General features: G+C 46.3%; 3 protein-coding genes across 4 annotated transcripts in view; 1 reads left to right on the forward strand and 2 right to left on the reverse strand.

Annotated features, from left to right (window-relative positions):
* The window catches only part of ppp4r4 (protein phosphatase 4, regulatory subunit 4), an 8,350-nt gene extending 3,026 nt beyond the window's left edge, over positions 1–5,324 (forward strand). The window contains exons 7-25 of the mRNA XM_068342429.1: positions 50–157; positions 243–364; positions 811–933; positions 1,023–1,165; positions 1,247–1,366; positions 1,470–1,547; positions 1,633–1,716; positions 1,854–2,027; positions 2,125–2,230; positions 2,326–2,473; positions 2,561–2,705; positions 2,804–2,842; positions 2,927–2,998; positions 3,069–3,132; positions 3,245–3,322; positions 3,489–3,579; positions 3,951–4,009; positions 4,136–4,658; positions 5,027–5,324. Coding sequence (XP_068198530.1) covers positions 50–157; positions 243–364; positions 811–933; positions 1,023–1,165; positions 1,247–1,366; positions 1,470–1,547; positions 1,633–1,716; positions 1,854–2,027; positions 2,125–2,230; positions 2,326–2,473; positions 2,561–2,705; positions 2,804–2,842; positions 2,927–2,998; positions 3,069–3,132; positions 3,245–3,322; positions 3,489–3,579; positions 3,951–4,009; positions 4,136–4,658; positions 5,027–5,072 — 2,323 coding nt within the window. The 3' untranslated portion in view covers positions 5,073–5,324. The remainder of the gene's footprint in view (positions 1–49; positions 158–242; positions 365–810; positions 934–1,022; positions 1,166–1,246; positions 1,367–1,469; positions 1,548–1,632; positions 1,717–1,853; positions 2,028–2,124; positions 2,231–2,325; positions 2,474–2,560; positions 2,706–2,803; positions 2,843–2,926; positions 2,999–3,068; positions 3,133–3,244; positions 3,323–3,488; positions 3,580–3,950; positions 4,010–4,135; positions 4,659–5,026) is intronic.
* An 81-nt stretch (positions 5,325–5,405) lies between these two features.
* On the reverse strand, positions 5,406–8,056 carry LOC137613322 (protein Z-dependent protease inhibitor-like). 2 transcript variants are annotated; one of them, XM_068342446.1, is made up of 6 exons: positions 7,933–8,056; positions 6,910–7,206; positions 6,540–6,833; positions 6,197–6,470; positions 5,921–6,068; positions 5,406–5,842 (listed from the first exon to the last, which is right to left on the reverse strand). In XM_068342446.1, the coding sequence occupies exons 1-6, from the start codon at positions 7,955–7,957 to the stop codon at positions 5,660–5,662; spliced, it is 1,221 nt and encodes a 406-aa protein (XP_068198547.1). In that variant the 5' UTR covers positions 7,958–8,056; the 3' UTR covers positions 5,406–5,659. The 2 variants fall into 2 exon arrangements, with proteins under 2 accessions (XP_068198547.1, XP_068198546.1); XM_068342445.1 differs by having other exon boundaries at positions 6,910–7,209; positions 7,933–8,055.
* Positions 8,057–8,270: 214 nt separating this feature from the next.
* On the reverse strand, positions 8,271–14,611 carry xrcc3 (X-ray repair complementing defective repair in Chinese hamster cells 3). Its single transcript, XM_068342452.1, has 7 exons — positions 14,417–14,611; positions 14,095–14,232; positions 13,813–14,025; positions 9,531–9,685; positions 9,253–9,465; positions 9,118–9,152; positions 8,271–9,046 (listed from the first exon to the last, which is right to left on the reverse strand). The coding sequence occupies exons 1-7, from the start codon at positions 14,469–14,471 to the stop codon at positions 8,797–8,799; spliced, it is 1,059 nt and encodes a 352-aa protein (XP_068198553.1). The 5' UTR covers positions 14,472–14,611; the 3' UTR covers positions 8,271–8,796.
* Positions 14,612–14,651: the final 40 nt, after the last annotated feature.

A 14,651-nucleotide genomic window follows, 5' to 3' on the forward strand; every position in this document is an offset into this window, starting at 1 on the left:
CCTCAACGGTTTGAACCCGACCCTACCGATGTCTTTCTGTTTGTGTCAGAGTGAAGAAGGAGCTGCTGCCATTGGTCCGTTCTTTATGCCAGGACCTGGAGTTCGAGGTCCGGGCCTGCATGTGTCGTCAGCTGGAGAGCATCGCAAGGGCTTCTGGGTAAACGTTGCTAAACTCAGACGGAGGCGAGTATGAATCAAACGTCCCACTGTGGTGAGACGCCGTTTCTCCTGTCGCCCCTCAGGGTGGAGGACACCAGGACGGAGCTGCTGCCCGAGCTGGTGGAGCTCGCCGACGACGAGGAGAGCAGCGTCCGCCTGGCTGCCTTCGACACCATCGTCAACCTGATGGAGATGATGGATGGCGGTGAGTCGCCGGGTTGATCCGTGGTCAGAGTCCACATTGACACGTGTGATCTTCTCGAAGGTCCGGTCTGTAGGGTGTAGCATCGTCCAGTGGTGTGGACGGCGCTATACCTGAACTCCCCTTCTCCCTTGTTTTCCTTTCATTGGGTCAGTGTTGGGTTGGTTCATTGTAGGTTACCATAGAAACAAGGTGGCACATAATGGTGGTCCGAAAGGGATGGAACCATCTTGCGGGTCTGGTCTGTAGGGTGGAGCACCATCCTGTGGTGTGGTTGCCAAGTATGGGAACTTCTCCCTTTGTAGATGCAAATGCACCTGATTAAGAGTCAGACGTGAACCTTCATCCAGGTGATCTGCCCAAACCCTTCAACACCGGACCTTCAACTCGTGTTCACCTGAACCAATCAAAGCTGCAGCCTTTACAAGACTCTCTCCCTCCTCTTACAGATGACAGGCTCCATGTTGTGGTTCCCCTGGTGATGTCCGTGTGCGATTTGTCGTCGCAAGAAGACGAAGCCGTCTTGGCGTCTTTGTCCTACCAGTTTGGGAAGCTCTGCAGCGGACTGGAAGGTGAGGTCTCATCACTGGAGCAGGTCCAGCAGAGGCGGCGGTGCCTCCAGGGTCCGTCGTGTGTCTGACGGTTGGGTGTCGTGTTCCAGGTTCTCTGACGGACGAGCTGAAGGCTCGGTTGCTGCAGAGGTTCAAGGTTCTTTGCCTCACCGGGCTGCAAACCGAAGGAACCCAACCTGACGGCAACAACGAGTCGACGCTGATCCGCTGCAACTGCTGCTACAACCTCCCGGTAGACACGGAGGCAAACAGTTCCGCAAAGTTCACCGACAAGCGTTAGATGTCACTTCCTGTTCTCTCTCTCTGCCTCCAGGCCATGGTGGTGTTTTCGGACTCGGCTCACTTCCTGTCGGAGCTCTACCCGTCGTTCTCCAGTTTGTGCTGTGATCCAGAGATTAGTGTCCGGCGAAGTGCTGCCGCCAGTTTTCACCAGGTCAGATAACGGCTCGCGCCAGCTAACAGGTGTTACAGATTAACTCATAGTACTCAGCTCTGTATTTATGACTTCACATGATTGCCCCGCCCCTTCCTGTCAGGTGGCGAAGCTGCTCGGTTCAAACGTCCAGCTGATCCACAAAGAGTTCCTCACTTTGCTGCAGGATGACGCTCTGGAGGTGAGATCTGAGAAAACTTTCGAAACAGGATAAATAAACATATTTAAATTTCTGGCCAGGTACAGAACATGTTATTGTTGTCCAGGTGTTGGACGCTCTCATGAATCATCTGGAGGAGACTCTGGAGGTGGTTCTGTCCAGAGGAGACAACCTGACGCTGGACAACAAGGTGAGGAAGCTCTGATGTCATTTAATGCTTGACTTCCTGTGTGTTTCTGTGGAAATTTCAGTGAATTTGTTTACTTGATTTCATAATTTTAATGACAATTCTCCTCCATCTCCTGTGTTCTCCTGTTTGCTCCTCAGTTCCCGGAGCTCTTGTCGGCTCTGCTGCTCGCTGAGCAGAAGGTCGGATGTTCTCTTCGCTGGCGGCTGCATGAGAAGCTCCTGCAGCGTTACAGCTGTCTGGCCCGACTGCTACCAGGAGAAATTCTGCACCAGAGCTTCTCACCTCGCATCTTCATCATCCTCACCACCAACGTCAGCACACGGCCCAATACGAGAAGTTCTGTTGCATCACAGCAGGTAAACCGCCTGACCGCGGAGCTAACAGTCCCTCCTCTTGTCGCTGCTGCAGAAGGTGTTGCCGGTCCAGAAGGAGGCGGCTCGGACGTTCTGCACTTTCCTGCGTTACAACCGCAACCAGGAGCAGCGGCAAGAGATGATGGAGCGGCTAATCCAAGGTCAGACGTCTGTGGTCTCCGGTTGAAAGTCCCAAAGGGATGAGACTCATGGTGCCGTCCTCCTTGAACCTCCATCTCATATCTCTAATTCCCAGACCTTGCTCAGGGGCGAAGCTACTGGAACCGCCTGAGGTTCCTCGATGTTTGCGAAACAGCCACTGAGATTTTCTCCAGGAAATACTTCAACAAACACTTCCTGATCCCGGCGCTGGAGCTGGTCCACGATCCCGTCGCCAATGTCAGGTAGCTTTGAGCTCGTTAAGGCCAAGTAAGGACCGCCCCTCTGATCCAGGTGTGACACGCCTGTTTCCATGTGGACCTGCCTGTTAGGTACAAGCTGTGCCAGTTGTTGCCCAGGTTGCGTTCGTCGCTCCGCCTCCCGGCGGACAAACAGCTGCTCCAGCAGTTGGACTTCTGCGTCCAGAAGCTCCTCTGTAGGGAGAAAGACAAAGACGTGGTGGCCACCATCCGCAAGGTAACACCATCACCACCTGAGACCCGCCCAACGCCGCCAAAAGATTGTGTAAGACTATCCATCAATGATGAATTAACTGTGTTCGTCATGTTTTCCAGACAGTGTTGGAACTGGACAAACTGGACCTGACAGAACCTGTAAGCAGTTCAACGTTGGGAACAAACTGTAGATGTAGAACCAAGCATTGGTTTGACTCCATCTGGTTTGTTTCATCTTTACAGTTCCACAAGAGGCAGGAAAGAGATTTACTGGACCAGAAGAAGGAGAAAGAGGAGACATTGCTCCTGGAGATGGTGAGTCTGAACCTGATAGGTCGGTCCGGACCTCCTCCTGCGTCATGTTCACTGTGTCTCCTCTTGTCAGGAACACCTGGAGCGCCAGCAGAACGAAGACAAACTGATCTCCGAGAAACATACAGAGAGAAAACGTGAGCTCTCAAATTCAAGTTTTTGGTTAATTTTTGAATGAAATGTTTGACAGAAGATACTGAACATCGGTTAACTTTCTGGTCCAGTCTCTAAATGGCCTTTCATTGACAGGACGGGACAGTAAAACCAGTTTCTCTGCTACCAAATCCATGTCAGTGTCGTCGTCTGGAGCCACCTTGTCCTCTTCTGGTACGACGAAAACAGCAAAACGATTTACGTCTATCTTTAGTATTAATAGCGAACACTGCCCACCCTTGTCTGGTTGACCAACTGCTAACAATATCATAAACATCCATTCCTGACATCTGTCAAGCACTGAACCTGATGAGGACGATGATTTTTCTTCTTCTTACAGGTAAAGAGATGAGGAAGGCTAAACTGTCACGGAGCCGGTCGTTGAGTAGTCAGCCAACGACGTCCAAATCAAGCAACTCGGACAGACCTCTGTAAGAACCGCTGGTTTGCTTTGCTTGAAGAAGCTCAGGGTCGTCTTTCATTGGTGACTGTTTGGGGTCACAAATCTGAACTGGATCATTAGCTCCGAGTCCAGAATCTCCTTGGATCCAACTTTTGTTCCTCCTTCTGGAAGTTTTTCCTTTTCTGCTCGATGATCCTCTGTCTTTTGGCCAATCCCTCTGTTTAGTTTCTTGTTGACTTGTCTGTGTCCCAAGAGTTCCGACCAAACATCATGTGCCGAAGGAAAATTGGCTGGCCTACACCCCCCTGAACAATAAACTGATTGTTTCAGATTTAAATTGACATTTCACACCTGAGACAGTGAAGACTAGGCTTAAGTGTGGTTTGTTTTCTGTTTCAGGAAAGTCAAAGAGCTGAGCAGTACATCTGGACCCGGGAAGTCCTTGTTATCGAGCAAAGGTACCGTCTGTTTAAGAACCCCGGCATGTTTAACGGTGGTTTGGTCTACATTCAGGACGTGGTTCCCTTTGGGGAGTGGTGGGACACCCTGTAATTGGTCTATAATAAATCTCTTGTGTTTCATAGACGACTCCTTGAGGACTGCCCACTTCACTATGGCAACCCAATCAACTTCTTCAATGCCGGTCCTTATTCGCAGCAACACCACCAGCCTCCTGGACAGGGCCAGCACTTTGGACCACAGAACCAGCACTATGGACCACAAGAGCAGCACCTTAGACCAGAGAGATCATAGAACCCTTACACTGGAACACAGAATCAGTAACATGGAACACAGGAACAATATGATGGAGCAGAGAACCGGTACCTTTGACCAGAGAGACCATAGAACCAATACCTTGGACCAGAGAGACCACAGAACCAACACCTTGGACCAGAGAGACCATAGAACCAACACCTTGGACCAGAGAGACCATAGAACCAGTATCTTGGACCAGAGAGACCATAGAACCAGTACTTTGGACCATAGAGACCATAGGAGCAGTACCTTGGAGCCAAGGAACCATAGAACCAGTACCCTGGATCAACGTAGTAAAACAATGGACCGGGGCTGTGGGGTGAAGGAGAGCCAGTCCAAAAAACTGTCGATGTGAGTTCCTGCTATATCATGGTGGTAGACCCCTAGGGTTTTAGGATGTTTTTACAGGTTAAGACCCCAGACCAGATCCAAGGCTGACAACCCCCACAAAGGAGACAAGTCTCTGTCCAAGTTTATTGAAATAATCACAGAGATTCAAGGAAGGTTCAACAAAACCTTGTAGATACAGGAGCCCACATAGACCAACTTGTTTTAGCCTGATTTTACCTTAGCTCCAGATTACCAGTTTGATCTCGTTTTAATCCTGTTATGTCTCAAATTAGAACAGAGAAGCAGATTTAGCAGCAGATTTAAAATAATTTTAAGAAATAATTTTCTTAAAATTATTAAGTATGCTTTTCTTTTTGTTTACTCTACAGAAACAGGAAGTCAAACTCTTTCAGCATCCAATCAGGACGAGACTGAAGAATACGATGTCATACCTCCACCAGGCCATCAGCCAATCAGCAGTCAGGGAGCAGTTTCCATTCAAACAAGTTTCAAGAGTTTAAGACTGAATAACGTCTCAGAATGTTACCCACAATGCACCAGGACATCATCTCTTCCTCACAGGGACAGTCCGGTCAGACATCTGAGCAACGTGTATTCTTATGATCACATCCTGTCACCTGATTGGTTCAGTAAACTCCAAACATGCAAATGATTGGTGTGCACTTATGTTTTATTGGTTCCACCAAATTTGGGGAATGGGCCGCGAACCAATAACGACATGAAACTACGTTTAGTGTTTAATGGTGAGGGTTTAATGCGTACATGTGCTTAAATACAGGAAATGCATTCATAGGAGTTGTTGCCATGCTAAACGACGACCAGCTGAGCCAATGGGACGCCTTTAATGTATCGTTAATCAAATATTTAACCCTGGAAAGCAGGGGCCGCAAAGGTGCGGCTCGAGGGTCGATTCTGGCCCTCGAGCTGCACCTTAGCGGCCCCTGCGTTCAAAACCCCCTAGAGATCTTCTAGCGGACGAGGGACGGACATGAACTCAGGGTTTACTTCTTCGTGGGGTCGACGACGCGGCCGATGGACAGGACGCCGCGGGTCGCCTGGTGGTAGACGATGAAGATGAAGGGCCTGTTGATGGTCAGGCGAGGAGGAGGAGACGAGAAGGCGGGGGCCGCGCCTCCCGCGTCGGAGCTGCTCTCGTCCACGACCAAGACGGATTTGTGATAAACCTGAAGAGGAAGGAAAGAGTTCAACCTCTTTCACAATAAGACATGCTTTTATTTTCTACTTCTGAAATATTTCCTCACCTGCGTGAGCTTGGGTCCTTTAGCTCCGCCCATGTTGCTGATGTCAGCATCATCCTCGAACACCTGGGTCACGTCCAGAATCTGCAGGACGTCCCTCAGAGCGTAAGAATGCTCCAGTATGAAGCGAGGCACCTGCACTTCCAACTTCCTGTTTTCAAAATAAAACGACAAGACGTTTCAAAATTTTACATTTATAGATTCCTGATTGGAAATTCTTGATTGTAAAACGAGGAGGAAAGACGAAGGGTAAGTAAACCGAAGGATGTCGGGTCTCACGTCTTCTTCAGCTGGCCAATCCAGGCCTGGATCTTCTCGCCGGTCACTTCCTCCTCGACAGAGGTGATTTCCACGCCTTCGTCCGGCAGCAGAACCAACATGGCCGTCCCGTCGGCCATCGGCAGCTTCAGCACGCCGACCTTCAGCAAGCGATCATACGCCAGGAAGTACTTATCGGCTCTGAGCATCATGGGAACCATGACGACGTGATACTTGTCCACGTAGAAGCGCTCGTCCAGAGAGGAGGAGGCGTTGAAGGCGGGACTGAACTGGGCTGAGACGGACAGGAAATGACATAAACTCATCGCATCATCACCCCTTACCATCTGATGGTGATACGTACTCTGGTAGGAGGCAGCGGTGGCCAGCAGGAGCTGGGTCTGGGGGTCCAGGTTGGTGATGAGCTCCTGGACCTGGTTCCCTGTCTGGTCCAGAGCCCAGGTGTTGATGGTGTCGGTGGCTTCAAGAGGAACCGTGAACACCAGACTCTGAGCGTTTCCCCCAAACTTGGTCTGGACCAGGTCCTGGTAGGACGCCGACACCTGGAAGTTCCTCGAGGGGAGAACGGCCACGCCCTGCCTCAGGTTCATGGCGACGTTCCCCTGCAAGACCACGTTCCTCAAGTTCTGGAACAGATCTGGCAGGACAGACGGACTGATCCATTACAGTTCAGATCACACCCTCTGAGCGGCAACCCCTCCCCTGGGGCCTACCTGGTACGGTCTGGGGGTCCAGTCCGATCAGGTAGAGCGCCCGCAGCAGCTGGTCCCGGGTCGGCCCGTCGGTGGCGCTCATCAGCGCCGACAGGGCGGTGGACATGGTGAACGCCGACAGGAAGACGTTGTCGTCGGTCCGGCTGGAGACGGTTCGGTACAGCCGCGCCGCGAAGTCCGTGTTCCGATTGGTCAGGTCCTCCACGGACGGGTCGACGGTCACCGAGGAGGCCGGACTCAACAGGAAGTAGCCCACCAGGAAGAGAGGAATAGAACGAGTCATGGTCACAGCGCCCTCTGCTGGGGAGACGGGAAATCAGGCACATTGTTCATTCAAATTTTAATTTTTCAAATTGTAAAGAATTTGAATTTTACGTATGGCGTCAGAGAAAGTTTAAATGACATTTACATCCTGCTGGGGTTTCAATTTTTTATGTAATCATGAACAGATCAGCTGATGACATCATCATTAGGGAGGAGGGGAGCTCATAAATGTACATTTTAAAATCTGAAAATAATTCACCCACTTCCACAGATAGAACACAATGTCCACGTGGGGTCACAGGAAATGAATGCTAGCCTTCGGAATGCTAATTTGAAGCCAACAGAGAAACAGGAAGACCCCCAAAACTCTGGGAGAAAAAAATGTCTCCTCTGGGACAGACACACGGATCAATGGCCAGGATCAGTAATCAATACTAATTATTTTATTGCACTTTGTAGAGCCACGCCCTGACGTCACACCCGTGTTTGTTTACTTGTTTGTGTTTATTTTTAACCGGGCTTTTAATTTGAAAAGATCATGTTGTTCCTGTTTTGATGTCAACGATAATGTAAACAATATCGATCGTGTTTAATCAATGATCCGCTGCTATCTAAACATCAATACCCTCCATCACGCTGAGCTGATCGCTCTGTATCAATACCGTAAACTGATGACGTCATGATTGGTAAACAGATGACGATCATCGGACTGTTTGTTTGTCAACAAACAAAAACAAATAAACAAACACGCATTCTCACCTCCTGTCAATAATCGATGTTTCATCGGCGTCGATGTCTGAAGCTCACGAGCTGCGCATCACTGTCAAGCTCACGCGCTGATCAACACCGGAAATACAATCTTTTTCCGGTCCAGTTTTCACAATAAAAGTCTGGGCACCGCACTAAGACGTTCCACTACAGCTAGTCTTCAAAGTTGTAAAAACCCAAAAACAATTAATATTTAGTTTTAAGACTTAACAAATGAACAACTAAAAAACATTAGTTGTTGATTTATGATCAATGTCAAAAATCCTGTAAAAGTCAAACTTCTTTCATGTGAATCTTACAGATAGGGTTCAACTAAATGTAAAAAAGTTTGATTTTCTAATAAAATACACATAACAATATTGTATAACGAGCAATGATGACAAATGCTAGCAGAGGATATAAAACTACATTATAAAATGGCATAAAAATAGGTGAGTAAAAACAATCATTCCATATTAAACTACCCAGCCTTTAAATTTACCTCAGATTGTTAAATTAAATTCACCAGCCTGAGAGAAACTCCAATGAAAAACTAAACAAAACTTCATTTTTCTGCTGCTGCAAACACCAAAATTGATTTAATCCCACGCTTTTATTGTGACAGGGTTTTCGGGGAGCCAGGAATGTAACTGCGCATGCGCACTAAAGCACCGTTCGTCGGTCACTGACAGGTGTGTCACTTTAAATACACAAAACACCAAATAGAAATAGATCGATAATAAAACAATAATCAATAATAATCAATAAACATGAAAACTGGAGTCCATACTTTTTGTCTGTTTTTAAAATAAAGTTTTTAAATCATCTGATTTAAAGCAGTTTATCACACACCTGTGTATTTCTATTTATTTACATTTATTTATCGTCAGGCACCCGTGCTGACGACACGCCAGAGTCCGGCACGCCGCGGACGCCCTCCGCCCACACGGCTGCGTGGCGTCCGTCCCGAGCCAGGTGGGGTGCGAACACCACCTCCAGCCGGCGGAGGGCGCTGCTCTGGTCGCCGCGGGCAACCACCTCCGGGAGGCGACGCATCATCAGCCGCACCGTCACCTGATTGGCCCACGCCAAGCCGAGCGCCGGCGCCACAGCGGAAGATGGTGGGCTGGATGGAGGAGAGGAAACGATTTAAACAAACAAATACACAACCTGTGGAGATAAACAAACTGATCTCACCCCAAACTGTCGTCTGAGTCGAACACGTCGGTCACCTGAAGAGAAACAAGTCGTCAATGTGTGTGTGTGTGTGTTTGTGTGTGAGTGTGTGTGTGTGAGTGAGTGTGTGTGTGTGAGTGAGTGTGTGTGTGTTACCTGGTTGACACACAGCACAGGTGTGCTGAACTGCTGACTCAGCTGATGGAGGGTGGAGGAGAAGCTCAGCATCTGTTTGTTTCTCTCCAGCCAATCAGCAGCCTGGAACTCGGCCCTGAACAGTGCCGCCACCGAGTCGACCACCAGGAGGCGCACCAGCCCCCGCGCCAGCAGGAGGGGGACGCGGCGGGCCAGACACGCCCGGAGGGCATCCTGCAGGGGGACACGCCCGTCAGACGCCACCGGCACTGACCCGGGGTCGGCGGGGCGGGACTCACCAGGTCGGCGGTGTGTTCGATGTACACGCGGTCGCTGAAGCGCAGGCTGCTGATCAGGGAGGGGGGGGTGTCGCCGCGCAGGAGGGGCTGACCTGAGATCAGCTGATGGAGGCGTCTGATGGGGAACGAGTCCTCAGTGCACACGAACACGGCTCCTACACACAGGAGGGCAGTGAACGCACCGTCACGCACGACACATTCAGGGACACCTACTGTACTACTGTAGGTTACTAAAGAAATGTCATTACTACTGTAAATACTAAAGTAATGTCATCACTACTGTAAATACTAAAGTAATGTCATTACTACTGTAAATACTAAAGTAATGTCATTACTACTGTAAATACTAAAGTAACGTCATTACTACTGTAAATACTAAAGTAACGTCATTACTACTGTAAATACTAAAGTAACGTCATTACTACTGTAAATACTAAGGTAACGTCATTACTACTGTAAATACTAAAGTAATGTCATTACTACTGTAAATACTAAAGTAACGTCATTACTACTGTAAATACTAAAGTAACGTCATTACTACTGTAAATACTAAAGTAATGTCATTACTACTGTAAATACTAAAGTAATGTCATTACTACTGTAAATACTAAAGTAATGTCATTACTACTGTAAATACTAAAGTAATGTCATTACTACTGTAAATACTAAAGTAATGTCATCACTACTATAAATACTAAAGTAATGTCATCACTACTGTAAATACTAAAGTAATGTCATTACTACTGTAAATACTAAAGTAATGTCATTACTACTGTAAATACTAAAGTAACGTCATTACTACTGTAAATACTAAAGTAACGTCATTACTACTGTAAATACTAAAGTAACGTCATTACTACTGTAAATACTAAAGTAACGTCATTACTACTGTAAATACTAAAGTAACGTCATTACTACTGTAAATACTAAAGTAACGTCATTACTACTGTAAATACTAAAGTAACGTCCTTACTACTGTAAATACTAAAGTAACGTCATTACTACTGTAAATACTAAAGTAACGTCATTACTACTGTAAATACTAAAGTAACGTCATTACTACTGTAAATACTAAAGTAATGTCATTACTACTGTAAATACTAAAGTAACGTCATTACTACTGTAAATACTAAAGTAATGTCATTACTACTGTAAATACTAAAGTAATGTCATTACTACTGTAAATACTAAAGTAATGTCATTACTACTGTAAATACTAAAGTAATGTCATTACTACTGTAAATACTAAAGTAATGTCATTACTACTGTAAATACTAAAGTAATGTCATTACTACTGTAAATACTAAAGTAATGTCATTACTACTGTAAATACTAAAGTAATGTCATTACTACTGTAAATACTAAAGTAACGTCATTACTACTATAAATACTAAAGTAATGTCATTACTACTGTAAATACTAAAGTAATGTCATTACTACTGTAAATACTAAAGTAATGTCATTACTACTGTAAATACTAAAGTAATGTCATTACTACTGTAAATACTAAAGTAATGTCATTACTACTGTAAATACTAAAGTAATGTCATTACTACTGTAAATACTAAAGTAATGTCATTACTACTGTAAATACTAAAGTAACGTCATTACTACTATAAATACTAAAGTAATGTCATTACTACTGTAAATACTAAAGTAATGTCATTACTACTGTAAATACTAAAGTAATGTCATTACTACTGTAAATACTAAAGTAATGTAATTACTACTGTAAATACTAAAGTAATGTCATCACTACTGTAAATACTAAAGTAATGTCATTACTACTGTAAAGACTAAAGTTCTATTCCCTCAAACTGACCAGAAATAATTGCAGGACATTAAAACATCCCATAATAATAAAATCCTGTAGTGCTGTAATGTAACTTTAACATCTCTACCTCTGCTGGATTAATTCTCTCCTGGGGGGTGTAGAGGCTAAGCCCAGCTTTAATCCACTGAGGTGTTCCACCACACTGACCTGAATGACGCGCTGATGTCACTTCCTGTTCATCAAAAGTCAGACACGCCCCTTTCCGTTTGATGTCTGTTTGATTTCATGAAGTTTCTCAATTGATCCTCCAATAGTTAACATCAACTAGTAAAACATTCAGAGTTTAGCGTTAGCGTCGGTTAATGCTTCCTGACAGAAACCTGACCCAGAAATATTGGTTCCTCCATCCTTTAGTTCCTACAGGAGGACAACATTGGTTCCTACATCATTTAGTTCCTACAGGAGGACAACATTGGTTCCTACATCATTTAGTTCCTACAGGAGGACAACATTGGTTCCTACATCATTTAGTTCCTACAGGAGGACAACATTGGTTCCTACATCATTTAGTTCCTACAGGAGGACAACATTGGTTCCTACATCATTTAGTTCCTACAGGAGGACAACATTGGTTCCTACATCATTTAGTTCCTACAGGAGGACAACATTGGTTCCTACATCATTTAGTTCCTACAGGAGGACAACATTGGTTCCTACATCATTTAGTTCCTACAGGAGGACAACATTGGTTCCTCCATCCTTTAGTTCCTACAGGAGGACGACATTGGTTCCTACATCATTTAGTTCCTACTGGAGGACAACATTGGTTCCTACATAATTTAGTTCCTACAGGAGGACAACATTGGTTCCTACATCATTTAGTTCCTACTGGAGGACAACATTGGTTCCTACATCATTTAGTTCCTACAGGAGGACAACATTGGTTCCTACATCATTTAGTTCCTACAGGAGGACAACATTGGTTCCTACATCATTTAGTTCCTACAGGAGGACAACATTGGTTCCTACATCATTTAGTTCCTACAGGAGGACAACATTGGTTCCTACATCATTTAGTTCCTACAGGAGGACAACATTGGTTCCTACATTATTTAGTTCCTACAGGAGGACAACATTGGTTCCTACATCATTTAGTTCCTACAGGAGGACAACATTGGTTCCTACATCATTTAGTTCCTACAGGAGGACGACATTGGTTCCTACATCATTTAGTTCCTACAGGAGGACAACATTGGTTCCTACATCATTTAGTTCCTACAGGAGGACAACATTGGTTCCTACATCATTTAGTTCCTACAGGAGGACGACATTGGTTCCTACATCATTTAGTTCCTACAGGAGGACAACATTGGTTCCTACATCATTTAGTTCCTACAGGAGGACAACATTGGTTCCTACATCATTTAGTTCCTACTGGAGGACAACATTGGTTCCTACATAATTTAGTTCCTACAGGAGGACAACATTGGTTCCTACATCATTTAGTTCCTACTGGAGGACAACATTGGTTCCTACATCATTTAGTTCCTACAGGAGGACAACATTGGTTCCTACATCATTTAGTTCCTACTGGAGGACAACATTGGTTCCTACATCATTTAGTTCCTACAGGAGGACAACATTGGTTCCTACATCATTTAGTTCCTACAGGAGGACAACATTGGTTCCTCCATCATTTAGTTCCTACTGGAGGACAACATTGGTTCCTACATCATTTAGTTCCTACAGGAGGACAACATTGGTTCCTACATCATTTAGTTCCTACTGGAGGACAACATTGGTTCCTACATCATTTAGTTCCTACAGGAGGACAACATTGGTTCCTACATCATTTAGTTCCTACAGGAGGACAACATTGGTTCCTCCATCATTTAGTTCCTACTGGAGGACAACATTGGTTCCTACATCATTTAGTTCCTACAGGAGGACAACATTGGTTCCTACATCATTTAGTTCCTACAGGAGGACAACATTGGTTCCTACATCCTTTAGTTCCTACAGGAGGACAACATTGGTTCCTACATCCTTTAGTTCCTACAGGAGGACAACATTGGTTCCTACATCATTTAGTTCCTACAGGAGGACAACATTGGTTCCTACATCATTTAGTTCCTACAGGAGGACAACATTGGTTCCTACATCATTTAGTTCCTACAGGAGGACAACATTGGTTCCTACATCATTTAGTTCCTACAGGAGGACAACATTGGTTCCTACATCATTTAGTTCCTACAGGAGGACAACATTGGTTCCTACATCATTTAGTTCCTACAGGAGGACAACATTGGTTCCTACATCCTTTAGTTCCTACAGGAGGACAACATTGGTTCCTACATCATTTAGTTCCTACAGGAGGACAACATTGGTTCCTACATCCTTTAGTTCCTACAGGAGGACAACATTGAGTCATGTTAACATGACAGGTGACGTCTGAACCCATGGGGGGTTCCTGTGACGCTGCCTGGGGGTAAGGGTGCGTTCACTGACCTGCGTTGAGGCCCCCATGCTGGGTGGGGTACTGCACAGACAGACAGAGCTGCAGAGCCAGCTGCGTCTTCCCTGCCCCGCTCTCTCCTGACAGCTCGGTGACCCCCCCGACCAGAAGACCCCCCCTCAGCAGCTCGTCCAACACGGGACACCCGAGGCTGAGCCTGAGGCCGGACTCCAGACGGGGACGCTCCCCGCGGTGGAGGAGGAGGGCTGCAGACACAAACACAGGGATCAATAGGTGATCGGATCAACGTTGATCTGATCACCTATTGATCCCACCTGGGACTGGAGGGTGTGGCCTGCAGGCGGTGGCGGCGGCGGCGAGCAGCTCCTGGACGTCAGAGGAGGACAGACCGGTGAGGGTCTGGAGCTCCAGGCCGGACAGGGAGAACACCTCCTGGACGGACTGCAGCTTAGCTGGAGGGGGGAAAGAAAGGCTTTCACTTTATATTTAATTTATATTCATTGAAATTAAAATCAATTTACTTTAATTTAATAAAACCTTCACATATATACTACTTTATATAAGTGAATAATAACAGCGGTGGCATTGAGGGCCGACACCGCGGGTCTGACCGCCGCCGCTCCGGAGCGGCCTCACCTCGCCTCACGCCCGCAGCGGTCCTCGGGTTGAGCTCCAGCCGGTGCCAGTCCATCTCCCGCCGGGGACATAATGTCTCCGGGAGCCGCTTCAGTCACAGGAGACGCCCGGAAGTCAGAAAAGTTCGGTTTGACTGAGAAACAGGTGGAGTTTGAGGGACGTTCCTGTCAGGGAAGATTCAGGCTGACAAAAACAACCGCCTGAGGATGACGTCATCAGAGGTGGCCGGTCGAAA

This window comes from Antennarius striatus, chromosome 19 (assembly GCF_040054535.1).
Source record: "Antennarius striatus isolate MH-2024 chromosome 19, ASM4005453v1, whole genome shotgun sequence".
In the NCBI taxonomy this organism is placed as follows: Eukaryota; Metazoa; Chordata; class Actinopteri; order Lophiiformes; family Antennariidae; genus Antennarius; species Antennarius striatus.

What these genes read in the sequence shown, in the direction of transcription:
- xrcc3 (XM_068342452.1), bottom strand. Translation starts at nt 14,471, where the DNA reads ATGGACTGGCACCGGCTGGAGCTCAACCCGAGGACCGCTGCGGGCGTG. An exon ending in CGCTGCGGGCGTGAGGCGAG is followed by an intron (nt 14,233 to 14,416) that starts GTGAGGCCGCTC and finishes TCCCCCCTCCAG; the next exon opens with CTAAGCTGCAGTCCGTCCAG. An exon ending in CTGTGCTGTGTGTCAACCAG is followed by an intron (nt 9,153 to 9,252) that starts GTAACACACACA and finishes GTTTCTCTTCAG; the next exon opens with GTGACCGACGTGTTCGACTC.
- LOC137613322 (XM_068342445.1), bottom strand. Translation starts at nt 7,957, where the DNA reads ATGAAACATCGATTATTGACAGGAG. An exon ending in GGACCCCCAGACCGTACCAG is followed by an intron (nt 6,834 to 6,909) that starts GTAGGCCCCAGG and finishes CTGTCCTGCCAG; the next exon opens with ATCTGTTCCAGAACTTGAGG. An exon ending in AAGGACCCAAGCTCACGCAG is followed by an intron (nt 5,843 to 5,920) that starts GTGAGGAAATAT and finishes CTTCCTCTTCAG; the next exon opens with GTTTATCACAAATCCGTCTT.